Source organism: Phyllobates terribilis, unplaced genomic scaffold, assembly GCF_046119375.1.
Source record: "Phyllobates terribilis strain yellow unplaced genomic scaffold, ASM4611937v1 Scaffold_1__5_contigs__length_1240528914, whole genome shotgun sequence".
Lineage (NCBI taxonomy): Eukaryota > Metazoa > Chordata > Amphibia > Anura > Dendrobatidae > Phyllobates > Phyllobates terribilis.
The window spans coordinates 354,480,119-354,502,233 of record NW_027362761.1 but is presented as its reverse complement, the minus strand read 5'-3'; the positions used below and the strand labels follow the sequence as shown (position 1 = coordinate 354,502,233).

The window sequence follows — 22,115 nt, the reverse complement described above, 5'->3', positions numbered from 1 at the left end:
GTATCTGATTTTATTCTTTACTATACAGCTGGAGAGGAAGTGAAATCCAGGATACTAGTGAGTATGTAGAGGCTGGAGCACATTTCACACATACAGGTTTATAAAGATGACCATTATGACTCTCCATCCAATCTGTCATCCTGTAGGTGATTAAGGCGGCAGAAGATAGTGCTCTACAGTACATGAACTTCATGAACGTCATATTTGCAGCTCAAAAACAGGTATTAGTCTGCGTTCAGCTCTCTTGTTTAGAAAGACTTCATTCAATCCTGTATTTGCCTTTTAAGCATGGCCGTCCGCTATCAGAATGTGTGTGGTTTTGATGAGTAATGCCCCTGTTACACTAAGCGAGATCGCTGCTGAGTCACAAGTTTTGTGTCGCAACTGCAACCTCAGCAGCGATCTCGCTATGTTTGACACGTAGCAGCGACCAGGCCCCTGCTGTGAGATCGCTGGTCGTGTCGGAATGGTCTGGACATTTCTTTGATCGTTGAGGTCCCGCTGGGTAGCATGCATCGGTGCGTTTGACACCTAATACCAACGACCTCGTTGGCGACTCAGAACTGAGATAAATGGGCGTGCATTTGCGTTGCATCGTTATACAGGTCGCTACGGGTCGCCGTATCGTTGCTGCGTCGTTGGGAAGATCCGACTGTTTGACAGCTCACCAGCGACCACACAGCGACGCAGCAACGATCCCTGACAGGTCGTATCGTTGTCGGGATCGCTGTAGCGGCGCTAAGTGTGACCGTACCTTAAGAAGGGCAACAGTGGTGCCTAAATGAATCTGCCACTGCTTATCTTAGGGAAACAAATGACTCAAACAGGTTGGATTCCAGCCTTTCTGATAGTTGGTCAATCACTATGGACAACTGATGTATGTGGAAACTGAAAATGCTCTAGAAGCATTGATGAGGCACATTTCATACATATGATGTGGGAGTGTAGACAGATAGGCCCATTTTGGAATGAGGTCATAGCCTTGATAGAAAGGGTGTATGGAGTGAAATTGTTAACAGATCCCCGTATATGTATATTGGGAAAATTTGAAGATGGAGTGATCCCGACTTGCCCCTATTCATAGGTATCTCTCGTATCTTATTTCGAGCACAAAAACTTCTTGCATTTCACTGGTTAGACGCACAACCTCTATCTATGGGAGAGCTACAAGGAAGGATAATAATATAATGGAAAGAGGAGTCTATCATGAATGTAACTCTATTCGCAAATTCGATAATATATGCAGTCTTTGGTTGGATACTCCAGGGCTGCCCTCAAATCTTATAATTAGAGATAGAATATTAACGATGCTATCCCTTTGTTAGTCACTTTTTTATCTTCTTCCCCTTTCTACGAATGTTATACTCCGTTATTCTAGAACTGCTCTGAAAATGGTTCTCTCTGGAATGTTGGGACTTGGGTTAGGGAGTTGAAGTTGAGATACTTTTGTTCATGTTTTATACTATGGAATTACTATGTCATTTATGTTATTTGAAAGATGGAAAATTTGTATTTGGAGTTTTTCAATAAAAATTTGATTAAAAAGAAAATGCTCTAGAAAGTAACGGGGTTTGGCATATGCTTTAACTGTGCTAATCGAAAATCCAACCTCGGTATTTTAAAATGATTGGACTGGAAATCTCCCCAAGAAATCGATAAATCTTACTTTTTCCTGCCCTTCAAAACAAGCTAACTTCTTCTTCCTATTATTTTGTATTTTGCAGAACATTCTCATTGATGCTTGTGTACTGGACACAGATTCTGGACTTCTACAACAGGTATGGTATTAGCCCTAATTCTCAATGCTCCAGTGTGGTATTAACATTTACCATAAGTGGCTAGTTATAAATGTAGGACCTTTTATATTTTATTTGTTTTGTAATAAACTGCCCTTTTAACCCTTTAATACAGAGCATCTTAATGATAAATACATTTATTTCTATAGCACCAACATATTACGCTGGATGCCACGAGGTTGAATTACCGTATTTTTCAGACTATAAGACGCACCTAGGTTTTAGAGGAAAATAGGAAAAAAAATGTAAGCAAAAAATGTGGTCATGATGCCCTGTTATGGGGGAGGGGGTCTGCTGCTGACACTGGTATTGGGGTAATGTCCCCCAATTGTTCAGAAATGACCATACAAACAAGTGAGGGGGGGGGGTGTTTATATGTAAAATCATGATTAAAACCCATCTTGCGTGAGAATATATGTGACTCTAATGAAAATGTAGAGTCCCAGTGGGTGGAGATAAGGGGAGGGGGGAAAAATAATAAATTACTGATAGGGGTTTGCTATAAGTCTCCAAAAATAATGGAAGCAGCGGAGAATATCCTCAGAAAGCAAATAGATGAAGCAGCGACTCAAGGAGAAGTCATTATTATGGGGGACTTCAACTACCCTGAAATACATTGGGGAACAGAAACCTGTAGTTCAAGCAAAGGTAATAGGTTTTTGACAACTATGAGAGACAATTACCTTTCACAACTGGTTCAGGACCCAACAAGAAGGGGGGCACTGCTAGACCTAATATTAACCAACAGGCCAGACCGCATATCAAATATGCGAGTAGGGGGTCACTTGGGTAATAGTGATCACAAAATAATACGTTTTCATGTATCCTTTAATAAGATGTGTAGTAGAGGGGTTACAAGGACACTAAACTTCAGGAAGGCAAATTTCCAACGGTTGAGAGATGATCTTGGTGCAATAAACTGGGACGATATCCTGAGACATAAAACTACACAAAGCAAATGGGAGACATTTATTAGCATCCTGAATAGGACCTGTGCACAATATATACCCTATGGGAATAAACATGCTAGAAATAGGAGGAAACCACTATGGCTAAATAGAGCTGTAAGGGGCGCAATAAGTGACAAAAAAAAAAGCATTTAGAGAACTAAAGCAAGGAGGTAGTGATGAGGCCTTAAATAAATACAGAAAATTAAATAAATTCTGTAAAAACCAAATCAAGGCAGCAAACTAAAATGTTTTTATACAAATGCACAAAGCATGGGCAACAAACAAGGAGAATTGGAACTACTAATGCAGGAAAAAGAATATGATGTCATTGGAATCACTGAAACTTGGTGGGACGATACACATGATTGGAATAAAAGGCTAAAAGGATACAACTTAATTGCAAGAAACAGACTTGATAAACAAGGAGGAGGTGTCGCATTGTATGTTAGAAAAGCATATATCTGCACAGAGATTGAAGCTTCAGAGACTGGGAGTTCTGTGGAAACTGTTTGGGTAAGAATACAAGGAGAGAACAACGGAAAGGACACCATTGTAGGCATTTACTACAGGCCACCTGGGCAAGCTGAAGATATGGATGAACTCTTTATGTATCAAATGACCAAGTTCTCCAAAAAATATGACGTAGTGGTCATGGGAGATTTCAACTATCCAAACATTTGTTGGGAATCTCTCTCAAGTAAAACTAACAGGTCAAGCAAATTCTTATCCTCTCTTGCTGACAACTTTATCTTCCAAAAGGTAGGGGAGAAAACAAGGGGTTCTGCTACTTTGGATCTAATCCTTATAAACAGGGAGGAAATGGTTGAGGAGGTAAAGGTGGCTGGGACCCTAGGAGGCAGCGATCATGCTATTATAGAATTTTGGATAACTAGAGGAGGAAGACATGTGAAGACTCAAACTTCAAGGTTAGATTTTAGAAAGGCAGATTTTAAGAGACTCAGAAAGAGAATAGGAGGGATCCAATGGCTGGATGTCCTTAAGGACAAAAATGTCCAGGAAGGATGGGAAATTTTTAAAAATGAGATTCTCAAAGCACAATCGTTAACAATCCCAAAAAGTAGGAAGAATGGGAAGCATTTAAGGAAACCAGGATGGATGAACACAGAACTTAAACACACGCTAAAAAGAAAGAAAGAAATGTTTATTAAATGGAAAGAGGGAGGCATATCTAAAGAAGATTATAATGCAGTCTGCAGATCCTGCAGGGCACGTATCAGGTTAGCTAAAGCTGACAATGAATTAAGGCTTGCAAGAGATGTCAAAAGCAATAAAAAAGGATTTTGGGGGTATGTCAAAAGTAAAAGAAAAGTCAAAGATGCTATAGGATTTTTACAGGATGAAAATGGAGAAATGGTAAGAGAGGATGTTGAGAAGGCCGAACTTTTTAATTCCTATTTTGCATCTGTTTTCTCTCAGAAAGAAAATGTAACATCAACTGATCTTCACTGTCCTTTTAAAGGAATAGAGGAATCCAAGTTATCTGTAAACAGAAAGATTGTGAGGGAATATTTAGCTAACATTAATGAGTTCAAGTCTCCAGGTCCAGATGAATTACACCCCAGAGTACTGAAGGAGATCATAGAAGAAATTTTAGAACCACTCTCCATAATCTTTGAAAATTCTTGGAGAACAGGAGAAGTCCCAGAAGACTGGAGAAGAGCAAATGTTGTTCCTATCTTCAAAAAGGGGAAGAAGGTGGACCCAGGGAACTATAGGCCGGTGAGTCTGACTTCTATACCAGGAAAGATCTTTGAACAAATTATTAAACAACATGTATGTAAGTACATGGATAAGAATGAAGTGATTAACCAGAGTCAGCATGGGTTTGTAACTAACAAGTCATGTCAGACTAACTTAATTTCCTTCTATGACAGAATCACTGACTGGGTGGATCAGGGAAATGCTGTAGATATAGTATATCTTGACTTCAGCAAAGCATTTGACAAAGTATCTCACACCATCCTTATTGAAAAAATGACCAAGTATGCAATGGACCAGGCAACTGTTAGGTGGATTCATAACTGGCTTAGTGATCGGACTCAAAGGGTGGTTGTAAATGGCTTCACATCCAGCTGGATGAATGTCTCAAGTGGGGTACCACAGGGCTCCGTCCTGGGACCTGTATTGTTCAACATCTTTATCAATGATTTAGATGAAGGAATTGAGGGTAAACTGATTAAATTTGCTGATGATACAAAGCTAAGAGGGATAGCTAATACTAGAGAAGAGAGAGAGAGGATTCAAAAAGACCTAAATAAACTGGAGCAGTGGGCAGCAACCAACAGAATGGTTTTTAACAGGGAAAAATGCAAAGTACTACATCTGGGCAATAAAAATGAAAAAAAGCATATACAGAATGGGAGGAATAGAGCTAAGCAACAGTACATGTGAAAAAGACTTAGGTATACGAATAGATCATAGACTGAACATGAGTCAACAGTGTGATGCAGCAGCAAAAAAGGCAAATACAATTCTGGGATGTATTAACAGAAGCATACAGTCTAGATCACGTGAAGTCATTATCGGTCTTTACTCCTCTTTGGTCAGACCTCATCTGGAATACTGTGTACAGTTTTGGGCACCACATTTTAAAAAAGACATAGACAAACTGGAGCAAGTTCAGAGAAGAGCGACCAGAATGGTGACTGGTCTGCAAACCATGTCCTATGAGGAACGGTTGCAGGATTTGGGAATGTTTAGCTTGCAAAAAAGAAGACTGAGAGGAGACTTAATAGCTGTCTACAAATATGTCAAGGGCTGTCACATTGTAGAAGGATCATCTTTATTCTCATTTGCACAAGGAAAGACTAGAAGCAATGGGATGAAACTAAATGGGAGGAGACACAGATTAGATATTAGAAAAAACTTTTTGACAGTTAGGGTGATTAATGAGTGGAACAGGCTGCCACGAGAGGTGGTGAGTTCCCCTTCAATGGACGTCTTCAAACAGAGGCTGGACAGACATCTGTCTGAGATGATCTAGTGAATCCTGCTTTGAGCAGGGGGTTGGACCAGATGACCCAGGAGGTCCCTTCCAACTCTACCATTCTATGATTCTATGAAGATTGAGACAGAGAGACTCATTGCTAGAGAAAGTAAAAATAATCCCAAAATATTCTTTAACTACATAAATAGTAAAAAACTAAAAAATGATAGTGTTGGCCCCCTTAAAATTAGTATGGGTGAAATTGTGGATGAGGATGAGGAAAAAGCCAATATGCTAAATGATTTTTTTTCAACAGTATTTACACAAGAAAATCGCATGATCAGTGATAACAAAAATTCTCCATTAAATGTCACTTGCTTAACCCAGCAGGAAGTATGGCGGCATCTAAAAATCACTAAAGTTGGCAAATCCCCGGGCCCGGATGGGATACACCCGCGAGTACTGCAGGAATTAAGTAACGTCATAGATAGACCATTGTTTTTAATCTTTAAAGATTGCATAATAACAGGGTCTGTACCACAGGACTGGCGTATAGCAAATGTGGTGCCAATATTCAAAAAGGGGACAAAAACCGAACTTGGAAATTATAGGCCAGTAAGCTTAACCTCTACTGTGGGTAAAATCCTGGAGGGTTTTCTAAGAGATGCTATACTAGAGTATCTGAAGAAAAATAACCTCATGACCCAATATCAACATGGGTTTACGAGGGATCGTTCCTGTCAAACTAATCTGATCAACTTTTATGGCGTGGGGAGCAGGGAATATTCATTTTCTTTAGTAGCGGGCACAGCGTAGGCTGCAGCAGGCGGCTGCTGCCTCCTGTGCCCCGTTGATACCCAGCTGCTGCTCCCCCACCCCTCCTACCACACCACGCAGAGCCACAGTATATACAGGTAGATAGTATTCGGACTATAAGACGCACCCCCCACTTTCTTCCAAAATTTTGGAGGAAAAAAGTGCTTCTAATAGTCCGAAAAATATGGTACATACCAGTTTGCTTTTTGTGTTTTTGCCTCCATGAGCTGCTGGAGCGATAATTTGAAAGGGGACACTGTAATGCCAGACATACCCTCTGCAGACCTTATGGGGTTAATAAATACATTTGTTGATTTATCCTCTTCATCCTGATGGCGGTACAGGTGGCAGACTGTGCTTCCCTATAGGAGACACAGACAGATTGGGCAAGTCTGTAAGGCAGGGATGTCAAACTCAAATAGCCATCAGAGGATGAAGAGGAAGAAGAATCAGATTCACCTTCTGACTTCACTGATTTATTCAAATCAGATGAATACATTCTGGTTTTCTTTCTCCCCTTCCTGTCACTTTCTTTATAGATTAGGGTCTTAAGGGAATCTTGAACTTCTGCCCTAATAACTGATTTTAATCCCATGGCGAAATTTGGGGATTCCTCACAAATAATTTACTGGATACATCCTGAGCGGAGAGTCTTCTACCATGAGCCGGGTAACGTATCCCTGCAAAGTGCACACTCATTTTTAAGCTTTGCGCTATATTTCTTAGGCTTTTCCTAGTAATTAAACAACAAGAAAAAGGACCTGATTACCATGGTGAACTTTCACGAAGATCACTCAGTCGTAGTAAGGGACCGGATTCGGAGGCTGGATCAAATCACACAATTGTTCTTGCCTGAAGCCGATCCACAAAGTATTTCTGTTTTAATATACAGACTCCACTGCAAGGGGGGCTGGGTCAGGGGACAGGGATCAGTCCCACCTGGATTCATTACAGCAACAGTGACAGGAGGCTGCACTGTCAGAGATTAGAGTCCCTGATATGGTGACCTTCTACTCAGATCTCCATGCTGGTCGGGCTGTGTGTGGCTGAGAAACCTGATCCTACATCGAAGAGCATGAAGCTCTGAACACACAGTTACTATATCACTGTAATATCAGACTCAGGCAGCAGAAAGCATTCTCACCTCCATTAGTAGAAGAGTCCTTGGGTGAGTGAGGGATAACATGCCATTCTGCTCAGGCTGGAGGACGGGAGGAAGCTCTATGGTTGCCGGCTGAGGAGGGCAGGAGCCGGGAGAAGCAGCCTGCTTGCCTGGACTGAGACGCCTGTGAGAGTTCAGCTGAGCTGCACAGCGTTTCTGTAGCAACTTAGCAATGCTTCTGAGTCACTGGTCAAATATAATCAGCCGGCAGGCCAGATTTGGCCCATGGGCCAAAGTTTGCCACATGTGCTGTAAGGGCTACCATAGGCATCATAGATGCTAAAACCCCCAAATCAGAACAGGATATTATGTTTGGGGGGGTTAGAGCAGAAGATGAGTTGTACATTTCCAATAAATGAGAGAACTCAAGCTCTCATTAAAAAAGAATTAAATAAAAACAGAAAGGTTTGCTACCAACTTCTCCAAAGATAAGGTTCCAAAGATAGATGTAGCAGTGGCCAAATCGTCCAGAAAATCTATGTTGCCTCTTGAAGACATGGGTATCCTGAAAGAGCCTCTGGATAGGAAGGCTGATGGATACCTAAAGCTTACCTAGGAGCCCTTAAACCGGCTATCTTGGCAACGTGTACAGCCAGATCTATTGATTTGGATGGAACAACTGGAAGGTCAACTAAGTGATAATGTTCCGAGAGAAAAGATCCTGGCCAATCCATCATTGATGCAGTGAGCAGAAGCCTGTCTTGCAGATGCCTCAGCAGACTCTGTGAGGCTGGTGGGCAGGTCAGCGGGCCTCTCTAATACTGCTCGTAGTTGGCTATGGCTCAAATGTTGGCCGGGGGATGTCCAGTCTAAAACCAAGCTATGTGCCATTCCGTGTGATGGACAGTATCTCTTTGGTCAGGTTCTGGATGACATCCTGGACAAAGCTGGTGATAGAAAGAAGGGATTTGCCAATTTGTCCATCCCAGAGTATAAAAGGTCCTTTCAGAGGAGAAGGTACAGCCGGAAAAGACCTCCCAGGAATCAAGAAAAATGGGAAGACTAAAGAGGGAAAAATAGAGGATTCATGTTTGGAGGTCCCACCTCGGGGAGTGGGGAAGTTTTCCCAGTGACGCCATTCTCTGGGTAGGGGAAAGGCTTCCCCTCTTCCTCCGTGCCTGGGCAAGAATTTTTTCCAATGTTTGTATTCTAGGTATAGTGGAATCAGGCCTAAGGTTGGAATTTTGAACTGTTCCTCCGCGAACATTCCCAGTAGCATCCCACCAGAAGTCTTGCAAGGAGCAGTTAGCCCAGGAAACAGAAGTTTTGAATCTAGTTCAAAAACCGGTTTTAATGGAAATACCAATGGAAAAATAAAACAAGGGTTTTCTATTCTCCCTTTATTGATGGCGCCTTCAGAACCATCGTCAGTGTGAAGAGTCTGAACAAATTCCTGTTATACAGTTGTGCTCAAAAGTTTACATACCCCAGCAGAATTTTTCCTTTCTTGGCCTTGTTTCATAGACTATGAATGATAACAAAAAAAGTTTTTCTCCACTCATGGTTATTGGTTGGGTGAAGCCATTTATTGTCAAACTACTGTGTTTTTTCTTATTAATCTTAATGACAACCAAAAACATCCAAATGACCCTGATCAAAAGTTCATACCCTGGTGATTTTGGCCTGATAACATGCACAAAATTTGACACAAATGGGTTTGAATGGAAACTAAAGGTAACATCCTCACCTGTGACCTGTTTGCTTGTAATCAGTGTGTGTGCATAAAAGCAGAGTGAGTTTCTGGGATCCAGACAGATTTTTTCATCCAGCCACTGACGTTTCTGGATTGTGAGTCATGGGGAAAGCAAATTAATTGTAATTCCCCTGCCCCCTGTCTCATACTCACCTGCCACTGCCTTCATTGTTTTCCAGTGTCGCTCCCATCGGTTTTAGGCAAAAATTGACTTGCCTGCAGCTCTAGTGTTTCATGGAGCTGCGCGGAGGTCACTTTTCAATATAAGTCTATGACAGCCTCGCTCTGGTTCTTATAGACTTGCATTGAGAGCTTGTGACTTAGCTTCTGGCTTCCAGCCAATATGAAGCTGCGCTCACAAGATGGCGTCGCGGGACCGAAAAACGGTGAAGACGCCGGAGGGTGAGTATACGACCAGGGTCAGGGGACTTATATTTAAAGCGCCACTCCAGCGCTGAAAAAAAACAAAACGCTAGAGTGGTGCTTTAAGAGCAGGAAACTGGTAGCGACCTGGAGAAAGTTCCTCTCTAGTTCATGGGAAAGTCTTGGTGATGAAATTCTGATTAAATCTATCCTAGAGTTTCTCCAGAAAGGATTAGCGCTTGGGCTATCCATTAGCACTCTTAAAGTGCAGGTCTTGGCCCTAGGAGCGTTGTATAACTGTGACTTGGCAGGCAATAGATGGATAACTGGTTTATTAAAGCATGTGATAGGTCTAGGCCAATCCCTAGTCCAAAGATTCCTCCTTGGAATCTGAATTTAGTGCTGGACATCTTAACCAACCCCCCTTTGAACAGGTGTCATCTGTTAAAAATTTTACATGAAAGACTGTAATTCTGGTAGCACTGACTTCAGCCCGTAGGGACAGTGATAGCCAGGCCTTGTCAGTTAATCCCCCATTTACACAGATTTTGGAAGATAGGGTTATTTTAAGACCAGATGCAGCCTACCTTCCGAAAGTAGCAATTAAATTTCATAGCCAGGAGATTATTCTTCCCTGTTTTTGTACTAATCCAGGAACCTAAAGGAGGAAAATTCCACACACTGGATGTTAGGAGGTCTTTAATAAATGACATGTCAGTAACGAAACAATGGAGGAAGAGGCAGTCATTGTTTGTTTCCTTCCAGGGCTCTAGGAAAGACCTTAAAGTCTTGAGGGGTACCCTGGCTAGATGTATTAGGGAAGCCATTAGGTTAGCCTAATCCTCTAGTGGTGTATCAGTCCCAGAGAGTATAAAAGCTCATTCTGCTCCAGCTGTTGTGACCTCCTGGGCAGAGAAGGTGGAGGTGTCCATCGACCAGATATGTAAGCCAGCAACATGGTCCTGTTCATCAACCTTCAATAAGCACCAGAGGCTTTATCTGACCTCCTCTGCTAATCTATCCATTGGGAGAAGGGTTCTACAATCTCTGACGGAGTGCTTCTTTAATTCATAGATACACCGGATTTTTACAAATTTGGAAATGCCGCATGTGTTTATTTATTTTTTTTCTTGATTTTTATTGGGCAAAAGAGCAATTTTCTTACCATTATTAGTCACCTTTGAGACCTTGAGTCTGCAATCATCTGATTGCTTGTATTATGTATAGCAGTACCATAGTATTGCCATATTTAATAAAAAAATCAAGGTCTTCTAGGAACACCAGCCACAGGCTCAACTTCTGAGTCTGCTTGAAAGAGAGGGACCTGACATGTGATGTAATAGTATGCTATATGTTGTGAAGGGGTTAAAGCAGGGATCTCAAACTCACCTGGGTACATGGGCCACACATAGATTTCTATAAATCTAATAATTTTTTGATCATTTTGGCTTGTGTTTTATTTTATTCTTTTAAATGGCATACATCGTATGGGATATGGAACAGTTTTATAGCTTGGGTTAATAAAGGTGCACTTTTTTTGTTTACTTTAATTTATACATAAAACAGCATCATTTTTAGTGTCAGAAAGTTGAATCACCACATTCCTCATTCAATTGCATCAGATTGCATTGGTGATCCTGCAGCAGCCTTCATGTACAGTGGGTACGGAAAGTATTCAAACCCCTTTTAAATTTTTCACTCTTTGTTTCATTGCAGCCATTTGGTAAATTCTAAAAACTTCATTTTTTTTTCTCATTAAAGTACACTCTGCACCCCATCTTGACTGAAAAAAAAACAAATGTAGAAATTTTTGCAAATTTATTAAAGAAAAACTGAACTATCACATGGTCACAAGTATTCAGACTCTTTGCTCAGACACTTATATTTAAGTCGCATGCTGTCCATTTCCTTGTGATCCTCCTTCAGATGGTTCTACTCCTTCATTGGAGTCCATCTGTGTTTTAATTAAACTGATAGGACTTGATTTGGAAAGGCACACACCTGTCTATATAAGACCTCACAGATCACAGTGCATGTCAGACCAAATGAGAATCATGAGCTCAAAGGAACTGCCCAAGGAGCTCAGAGACAAAATTGTGGCAAGGCACAGATTGGGCCAAGGTTACAAAAGAATTTCTGCATTACTCAAGGTTCCTAAGAGCACAGTGGCCTCCATAATCCTCAAATGGAAGAAGTTTGGGACCACCAGAAGTCTTCCTAGACGTGGCCGTCCAGCCAAACTGCGTAGTCGTGGGAGAAGAGCCTTGGTGAGAGAGGTAAAGAAGAACCCCAAGATTACTGTGGCTGAGCTCCCGAGATGCAGTAGGGAGATGTAAGAAAGTTCCACAAAGTCAACTATCACTGCAGCCCTCCATCAGTCGGGCCTTTATGGCAGAGTGGCCCGAAGGAAGCCTCTCCTCAGTGCAAGACATATGAAAGCCCGCATGCAGTTTGCGCAAAAACACATGAATGACTCCCAGACTATGAGAAATAAGATTCTCTGGTCTGATGAGACGAAGATAGAACTTTTTGGTGATAATTCTAAGTGGTATGTGTGGAGACAACCAGGCACTGCTCATCACTTGCCCAATACAATCCCAACAGTGAAACATGGTGGTGACAGCATCATGCTATGGGGGTGTTTTTCAGCTGCAGGTACAGGACGACTGGTTGCAATTGAAGGAAACATGATTGCAGCCAAGTACAGAAATATCCTGGATGAATACCTCTTCCAGAGTGCTCTGGACCTCAGACTTGGCCGAAGGTTCACCTTCCAACAAGACAATGACCCTAAGCACACAGCTAAAATAACAAAGGAGTGGCTTCAGAACAACTCTATGACCATTCTTAACTGGCCCAGCCAGAGCCCTGACCTAAACCCAATTGAGCATCTCTGGAGAGACCTGAAAATGGCTGTCCACCAACGTTCACCATCCAACCTGACAGAACTGGAGAGGATCTGCAAGGAAGAATGGCAGAGGATCCCCAAATCCAGGTGTGAAAAACTTGTTGCATCATTCCCAAGATGACTCATGGCTGTACTAGCTCAAAAGGGTGCTTCTACTCAACACTGAGCAAAGGGTGTGAATACTTATGACCATGTGATATTTCAGTTTTTCTTTTTTAATAAATTTGCAAAAATTTCTACATTTCTGGGTTTTTTTCAGTCAAGATGGGGTGCAGAGTGTACTTTAATGAGAAACAAAAATTTAACTTTTTAGAATTTACCAAATGGCTGCAATAAAACAAAGAGTGAAAAATTTAAAGGGGTCTGAATACTTTCCATATGCACTGTACTTTCTATAGGAGTTGTGACTATCACAACCCTATCAAGGGAGCGTATTCCTTAAACTTTCCATATCCTTTTATCATTGGATAAGACCCTATTTTGCATTTTTTTTGTCTCTCCAGTTTCTTTGTTTTATTTGCCTTTCTGGTAGTAATGTCCCCCATCCTGGTCCCCCTCTTAAAGTAAGGTTCCCATTTTATAGTAATGTGCTCATTCTGGTCTCCATCTTGTAGTAAGTAAAGTCCCCATCCTGACCCCCATCTTGAAGTAATGTTCCCATTTTGGTCAGCATCTTGTAATAATGTCCCCATCCTGGTCAGCATCTTGAAGTAATGTTCCTATCTTGTAGTAATGTCCCCTTCCTGGTCCCCTTCTTATTGTAATGCCCCTTCCTGGTCCCCATCTTGTAGTAATGTCCCCATCCTGTTCACCATCTTGTAGTAATTTCCCCAATTCTGCCACACTTCACATACACATACACATACAAAAATATTCTTTCTAACCTTACCTCAGCTCCATCGGCGAACAGCGACCTCTTCTCCTCGGCGACGTCACACACTGCACAACGTCAGCTGTTGGCCTCTGATTGGCCGGTGGCTCATATTCGTATGGCGGCGCAGAGAGCTGGTGTCTACGCCGCAATAAATTTCAATTGAATGTGCATCCAATGACGCACAACTTTAAAAGAATCACTGACGTCGGCAGCCCCCAGGACTTGGCCGCGATCATCATGGGAGCTCCAATTCCTGCGGGCCTCATGAAGCAGCCTCGGGCCACATGCGTCCCTCAGGCCACATGTTTGAGACCCCTAGGTTAAAGAGACAAGAAAGGCCCAACTTGTCTGTTTTAGGGTTTAAAACACATTCAGAAGACTTTTTTTGGGCATAAACAGTCATGGTTTGGAGAGTAAGTTTGTGTCTGCATGTTGTTTAGCAGTGTCACCCGCACTGGTACTCCTGATTTGATTAAATTGGTCTAAAAAATAGTTTATTCATATTCTGCATGCAGTCAACTGGACTCCATTTTTGACCACGCCATCACCACATTACGAGCGCAAGTTTTGGCCTTTACCATAACTGTTTTTTTTTCTCATTTCTACTATTCACAAGTGAGACCACATAAAAATCACCAAATAATATACTTTACTGGCATTCTACAGCTAGTAGTTTACTTATATGAAGAGGCCATCAAAGGGTTTGTACAAAACTTAAGAAATTGTCTGCTATCCATAGCATAAGGGGTAACATCCTTAACACTGGGGGCTTAACCACCTCCACTCCAGAGAGTGGGGCTCTCAAGCAATGCGCACGTCCACACCATTAATTTTCTATGGGACTACCAGATAAATAAAAATACAATGCTTAGCAATTTCTGGCAGTCCTATAGAGAATGATGGGAGCAGAAGATGCCCAGATACGACCTCCACTCCATTCAAACTGGGCCATGCAGTGTCTCATTTTCTGGATCGATAAGGGACTCGGTGATCAGGCAATTATTCTCTATCATAGAAGATAACTTCTAAACTTGGTACATGCTTTGAGTTTTGTATTAATTTCTATTTTACGCTGATGGTATCTTGTTTGCCCTTTTGAATGGATTTTTGAAAATTTCATCTAGGTGTCTTATGGGTATATGGTAAGAGACCGAAGCATCACTTGTGTACATGGAAGTTCTTTTTGTGTTTACAGGCCTGTGACATAACAGGTGGTCTATATCTGAAGATACCACAAGTGAACTCCCTGCTGCAGTATTTATTGGTAAGATAGTCAACACACTATGATAGTGCCGTGATCTCACTAATGCATTAATCCAGAGATGTCAAACTCAATGTCACAGAGGGCCAAAATGAAAAACTTGGACAAAGTCGCGAGCCAACTAGTATACAGTATAAGGGTCCCCACATAGTCCACCATACAGAATAATGGCCCCACATAGTGCTCCATACAGAATAATGGCCCCACCTAGTCCTCCATACAGAATAATGGGGCTTACATAGTCCTCCATACAGAATAATGGCCCCACCTAGTCCTCCATACAGAATAATGGGGCTTACATAGTCCTCCATACAGAATAATGGCCCCACCTAGTCCTCCATACAGAATAATGGGGCTTACATAGTCCTCCATACAGAATAATGAGCCCCACATAGTCCTTCATACAGAATAATGGCCCCACATAGTCCTTCATACAGAATAATGGCCCCACATAGTTCTCCATACGGAATAATGGGCTCCATACGGAATAATGGCCCCACATAGTCCTCCATACAGAATAATGGGCCCCACATAGTCCACCATACAGAATAATGAGCTCCACATAGTCCTCCATACAGAATAATGGGCCCCACATAGTTCTCCATACAGAATAATGGGCTCCATACGGAATAATGGGCCCCACATAGTCCTCCATACAGAATAATGGGCCCCACATAGTCCACCATACAGAATAATGAGCCCCACATAGTCCTCCATACAGAATAATTGGCTCCATACAGAATAATGGCCCCACATAGTCCTCCATACAGAAGAATGGGCCCCACATAATCCTCCATACAGAATAATGGGCCCCACATAGGGGTGGTAGTTCTAGTGTCGTGGGCCAAATAAAACCACCCTGTGGGCCAGAATTGGCCCACGGGGTTTGACATGTATGCATTAATCTATATCTTTCGTCATTTTTTTTTTAAAGCTACTCTGAAGTCAAACACACAACCTTAAAGAGGCTGTCCACTACTTTCACATTGATTACCTATCCTTAGGATAGGTCATCAATGTCTGATCGGCCGAGGTCCGACACCCTGCACCCCTGCCGATCAGCTGTTATTGGTGGCAGCGGCCTCTGGCCGAAAGTACTTACTTCCTATTGCTACAAGTAGACAGCCAAGCTCCACAAGTGAGTAGTTCTGGCTGCCGCCACCACCAATATCAGCTGATCGGTGGAGGTGCCATTTGCTGGACCCCGGCCGATGAGACATTGATGCCCTATCCTAAGGATAGGCCATTAATTTAAATTTAGTGGACAACCTCTTTAAAGGAGTTAAGACAAGTTATCATTATCATATATGCGGTGGTCCAACACTCGGCACCCCCACCAGGCATCTTCAGCCGCAGCGAGATGTAAACAGTGTACAGAGCCAGAATAACACAGCTCCATACTCTGTACTGGCAGTCCTCTTGTATTGAAGTATACAGCAGCTGCAATACCAAGAACGACCACTACACAGAGTATGGCGGTGTTGTTTAGTCTACTTAAACTTTTTACATCCAGTCGCTGCCGGAGCTGCAAAATAGATGACCAGTGGGGTGCAGGGTGTCAGACACGTACCAATCTGATATTAATGATCTGTCCTAAGGTTAGGCCATCAGTATCTAAGTAGCATTCAACTCTCCTAATTATATATATATATATATATATATATATATATATATATATATATATATATATATATATATATATATATATATATATTTTATTATTATAGCGCCATTTATTCCATGGCGCTTTACATGTGAAAAAGGGGTATAATACAAGAACAATTACAATAATCTTGAACACAATGTGACAACGACTGGTACAGGAAGAGCGAGGACCCTGCCCGCGAGGGCTCACAATCTACAAGGGATGGGTGAGAATACAGTAGGTGAGGGTAGAGCTGGTCGTGCAGCAGTATGGTGGGGCGGTGGTTACTGCAAGTTGTAGGCTTGTCGGAAGAGGTGGGTCTTCAGGTTCCTTTTGAAGGTTTCCACGGTAGGCGACAGTCTGATACTTTGGGGTACAGAGTTCCAGAGTAGGGAGGAAGCACGGGAGAAATTTTGTATACGGTTGTGGGAGGAGGAGATAAGAGGGGAGTAGAGGAGATCTTGTGAGGATCGGAGGTTGCTTGTGGGTATGTAGCGGGAGACTAGGTCAGAGATATATGGAGGAGACAGGTTGCGAATGGCTTTATATGCCATGGTTAGGGCTTTGAACTGGAGTCTCTGAGCAATGGGGAGCCAGTGAAGAGATTGACAGAAAGGAGAGGCCAGGGAATAGCGGGGGGACAGGTAGATAAGTCGGGCAGCAAAGTTTAGGATAGATTGGAGGGGTGCAAGAGTGTTAGAGGGGAGGCCACAGAGCAGGAGGTTGCAGTAGTCAAGGCGGGAGATGATGAGGGCATGCACTAGTGTTTTTGCAGATTCATGGTTGAGGAATGTGCGGATCCGGGAGATATTTTTGAGTTGGAGTCGGCAAGAAGTGGAGAGGGCATGGGGATATGCGGTTTGAAGGAGAGATCAGAGTCCAGGGTTACTCCATGGCAGCTAGCTTGAGGGACTGGGGAGAGTGGACGGCCATTGATGTTGATAGATAGGTCAGTTGGGGGGGTTGAATGAAATGGCGGAAAGATGATGAATTCTGTTTTGTCCATGTCAAGTTTTAGAAATCTGGCAGAGAAGAAGGATGAAATAGCAGACAGGCATTGTGGGATTTTGGTTAATAAGGAGGTGATATCTGGTCCAGAGAGGTAGATCTGTGTGTCATCAGCATAGAGGCGATAATGAAAGCCGTGAGACTCTATGAGCTGTCCCAGGCCTAAGGTGTAGATGGAGAAGACCAGGGGTCCTAGAACTGAACCTTGGGGGACACCGACAGATAGGGGGCAAGATGAGTAGGTGGTGTGTGAACGGGAGACACTGAATGTCCTGTCTGTTAGGTATGAGGACATCCAGGATAGGGCCAAGTCTGTGATGCCGAGAGATGTGAGAGTCTGTGGTAAGAAGGAATGGTCCACTGTGTCAAAGGCCGATGACAGATCCAGGAGCAGGAGGACAGAGTAGTGTCGCTTAGATTTGGCGGTTAGTAGGTCGTTGGTGACTAATATGTATGTGTGTATGTATATGTGTGTGTATATGTATGTGTATATGTATAATATATATATAATACTTATTCTTTCATCATCAAATGTTCAGGCCTATTTTGATTCCAGACTGAAACCCCACTATATCCCTCACTTTATTTCAGTTTTCGTCTCTATTCTTTGTTCATTAGTGGGTTTTCCTCCCTGATCCGGATCAAAGGTCGCAGTTAAACCTTCCCCCTCCTGTACACGTGGATTACAGGGCAGCATGTTTCTGCCATCGGAATCTGATAGAAATTGGTTATGTTTGTTCTGTCTGCCTATCAAGTAAGTATTAGCCAATGGTAACGTTTCCTTTTTTATAAATACATTGTGGTATCTCTATAGTATGGGATAAGGAGGTGGTTTAAAGCACAGAATTTCTCTTTCCATGCCTCTGCCCCTCAGGCCCCCCACACGAGACATACTTGTGCACACATTTTGTGTTCCTTTCATTGTTATTTTGCTATGTTAGCAAAATGTAAGTGTAAAACATAACTTTTAGTATATTATTAAAATAATTGTAGCTGTAAGAACAAATATAAAACTGTCTATCAAAGTGACAAAAAAAATCACTTTTTATATTTATCTATGTGATAGGCGTTTCATTGGTAAATTACAGCTGCAATTATTTTAGCGGTCTATTAAGTTATGTTTTACACTCACGTTTTGCTAACGTAGTGTCTTCTTTTAGTGAGTAGGCTTCAGTTCTGATAGAGCATGGATTTAGATTTTCTACTTTTCTTGTCCTTTTATTCTGTGCTGTACACTAATTGTTATCTTGAATGAATCATTTTTACACTTGATTCAAGTCTTAAAATGGGTTTTCCACCACTTTGATTCAACTAATAGGATCTGATCTGCATGAAAGCAACAGCGGCCACCATGCAGCATGGCAGATTGGTTGGCCGCCGGGCGGTGTGGCGGACGGGTTGGCCGCCGGGCGGTGTGGCGGACGGGTTGGCCGCCGGGCGGTGTGGCGGACGGGTTGGCCGCCGGGCGGTGTGGCGGACGGGTTGGCCGCCGGGCGGTGTGGCGGGGACTGGTGGTTTTCAGCTTAGTACACGGTTTACATCCAGCCTCTGGTGGTACTGCAAACAGCTCATGAGTGGGTGTGCTCAGTGCTGAACCGATCTGATACTGATGACCTATCCTAAAGTCATCAATATCAAAGTAGTGGAAAACCCCTTTAATATGAACAAACCTGAAATAATGTTACAGTTGCCTATAGCAGTCATGCAGAGCAGTTTTCTTACGTATAATGGAAACAAGAATCTAATTTCTGCAGCCTTGTAAACTCATTTACTACTTCATGTCCAAACACAGAAATGAAGATCCTACTGATTGTTAGAAGATTTTGTATTTTTTTTTATTTTGTAGCAGACACTTAACTCCAGTCTTATTCTGTTTTGTATTCACTGTATTTTTTCTTGTCTTTTTCTTCAGTATTCTGTAATTTCAGTCCCATCTGCACAACCTGCGAGTAAGTAGTGTGAATGATGCCTCATATCTAGCACACATTGGCTTTAAAGTAAGACAGATCAGGGTGACCATAAAAAGTAACGGTTACGACTGCCATTCAGCGGCAACTGAGCATGATACCTCCTAGATCTAAAACTGAGAAGTACCTAAGTAAAAGTCCAGAAGTACCCATGATGAACCAATATTCGAAAATCATGCCCGCCACAGAGCCCTTATAGTACCATGTACTTTTCTATTCCATAGTACCGCACTGATCTGTTTTCTAGTATTGAAGCAGAAAAACTGAAAACCATCTGGTCCTGCACCAATCTCTCCAATTAGTTAATCACTAGAGAAATGTGTCATGCAGGAGCAGTCTGTAATGATATGGACAATGTCCGTAATCATTAGTCATTTGGGGATAATTAACTCGATCTGGTAGTTGCCAGAATCTGGAAATCTATAGGTTTTCAAATGACGATAGTGTATAATTTATTTGTTTTAAACTCTTGTATAGCGCCATTAATTCCACAGCCCTTTACACACATTATCGGCACTGTCCCCATTGGGGCTCACAATCTACATTCCCTATCAGTATGTCTTTGGAGTGTGGGAGGAAACCGGAGAACCCGGAGGAAACCCACACAAACACTGGGAGAACATACAAACTCCTTTCAGATGTTGTACTTGGGATTTGAAAAGTAAATATTGGCTGAGCTATGTGTGAGATTGAACAATACCTGTAGCCCTTGGAGGTGTGAAATTGAACAATGCCTATGCAACTGAATGGCAGACCCCATAGTGTGAAAGTAAATAGTGTCATGCAAGCTCAATGCATTGCCAGTGTCTAAACTATTCCTGAACAATTCACCTCCCCCACTATGCCAAAACCAGAATGAGATTTTTTTTTTACTGAACTGTATGTACATGCATAAAGAGACAAAAGGACAGTAAAAAAAAATGCTGAAAAAACGCACCAAAAATGCATGAAAACACGCAGCAAAACCTGCATTTTTGACGCAGCTTTTTTCCTGCCAGAGATCAAGTTTTGCTGCAGATTTGTGATGCCATAAAAACTATGATGTGTGAACATAGCCTTAGGGTAAGTTTGTATAAAGCGTCTAAAAATAATCGTCCAATTTCAAAACATGATTTTTCATCTGTAATGGCATCTGTTTTCATACATTATTTTTACAAGACCAAATGCAGAATTGTAATGTATCAGTAAAAATCGGTTGCTCTATATTTGATCTGTACGGGATCAGATTTATTTTGCACACTCAGACTTGTATAGGTGATTCTCATTTGAAATGCAGAAATAGCTAGTGCATGCTGAAATTTTTTTTTATATGCACGGCATTTGGCCTATGAAAAGAAAAATGTTCATCTGAATTGCACCATTCAATAACATTGGTCTGAGTGCTGTCAGTTTTTTTTTTCACAGACCGTATTAGGACCGAAAATACGGCTGTGTGAACGTATCCCAACCCTGTAAATTAGTCTTCGCTACTTCTTGTCCTGAAAGTCCTAGGTTATATTACAGTGACTTTCAATTGATATGGTTTAAAGGAATTTTCACTACTTATTTACTCAAAATAATATTAATTTAACTTAGAATGTCCTGTTTTAGAAATATTACATACTCATATTCAAGTTTGCATTCGATTTTTTATTTATTTTTTTTTTTTTTTAAGTACTAATCTGTTTGTGTCTTTACAGAACTGCCTTCAAGATCTCATTGCCTCCCGTTATGAAGGCAAAGAAGAAGAAATTAAAACCTTTGTTTTAAGGAGGAGGATTGGTTGCTTTGCAAATTACAACAAGACATAGATGAACTTCTCAGACCTTCTTTAATTATTAACACTATGTCATATTTTAACAACAGAGTATCAAACAACAGGAAAGCCATAATTCACTCGTCACAAAGAAAGCGACATGGCAACAAAAGGAGCAGTCGTGGCAGGAGGTGTTCGTATACGGCAGATACCTGCACAAGTCATAAGAACTCACTTACAGATAATTCCAAGAGTTTATAAATCATACACAGTATTGTGTTTTATATCCAGAAGAACATTGCTCTTTGCAATATTTTTATTTGCTTCCGTTATTTATACATGCACAATTTTTGTAAAAAAAAAAAAAAAAATTAAAGAAAATAAAAAATGTGGACCATTTAATAAGTGTTATATATGCACCTCATATATATGTAAAGAACTTTACTGAATAAAAACAAAACAAATGGAAACCGTCAAGTTTATCTTAAAGAAGCACTCCTCCGATCAAAGCTTTTATCCTCTTAAAGGGGTTGTCCACTACTTTAGATTACACCCCCAATGTATCCCGGGGCCCCTAAGACTTTTGTAAATACCTTCCGTTGCAGATAATTCATGTGAGCGACGATCTGGTAGCTGCTCACAAGCATTATGTGACCCCTGGCTGCTGCCGGCTCTGACATCCGCTGATGTCACGACAAGTGCTGGCAGCAGCCGGGGGGTCTTTTTCTTTCTGGTTCCACGGTGGATGCCAGGCTGTGGGCGGGGTTACCCCCTCCACGTCACACCCGGCATCCACCGCACGCTCTGCCTCTCCCCATTCATTGGGATGCTGGGTGTGACGCGGGGAGGGAGGTAACCCTGTCCACAACCCAGCAGCCACTGCGGGGACCCCAGCGCTGAGTCACGCCTCACTTGTCATGACGTCAGCGTGGGGTCACGTGATGCCTGTGAGCGGCCAAGGATAGCGCCACTCACAGGCATTATCTGCAA

The 22,115-nt window shown here is 42.0% G+C and overlaps 1 protein-coding gene across 3 annotated transcripts in view; it reads left to right on the top strand.

Moving 5' to 3' along the window:
- Positions 1-21,538, top strand: part of GTF2H3 (general transcription factor IIH subunit 3) — a 38,230-nt gene extending 16,692 nt beyond the window's left edge. Inside the window, exons 7-14 of one of the 3 annotated variants that reach the window (XM_073676180.1) lie at positions 29-57; positions 147-221; positions 1,725-1,778; positions 4,301-4,486; positions 14,705-14,773; positions 18,042-18,177; positions 19,336-19,372; positions 21,070-21,538. In XM_073676180.1, the coding sequence (XP_073532281.1) occupies positions 29-57; positions 147-221; positions 1,725-1,778; positions 4,301-4,486; positions 14,705-14,773; positions 18,042-18,177; positions 19,336-19,372; positions 21,070-21,139 (656 nt within the window). In that variant the 3' untranslated portion in view covers positions 21,140-21,538. Of the gene's footprint in view, positions 1-28; positions 58-146; positions 222-1,724; positions 1,779-4,183; positions 4,487-14,704; positions 14,774-18,041; positions 18,178-19,335; positions 19,373-21,069 lie in introns of all 3 variants that reach the window. The other 2 variants (XM_073676179.1, XM_073676181.1) reach the window with 2 other exon arrangements.
- Positions 21,539-22,115: the final 577 nt, after the last annotated feature.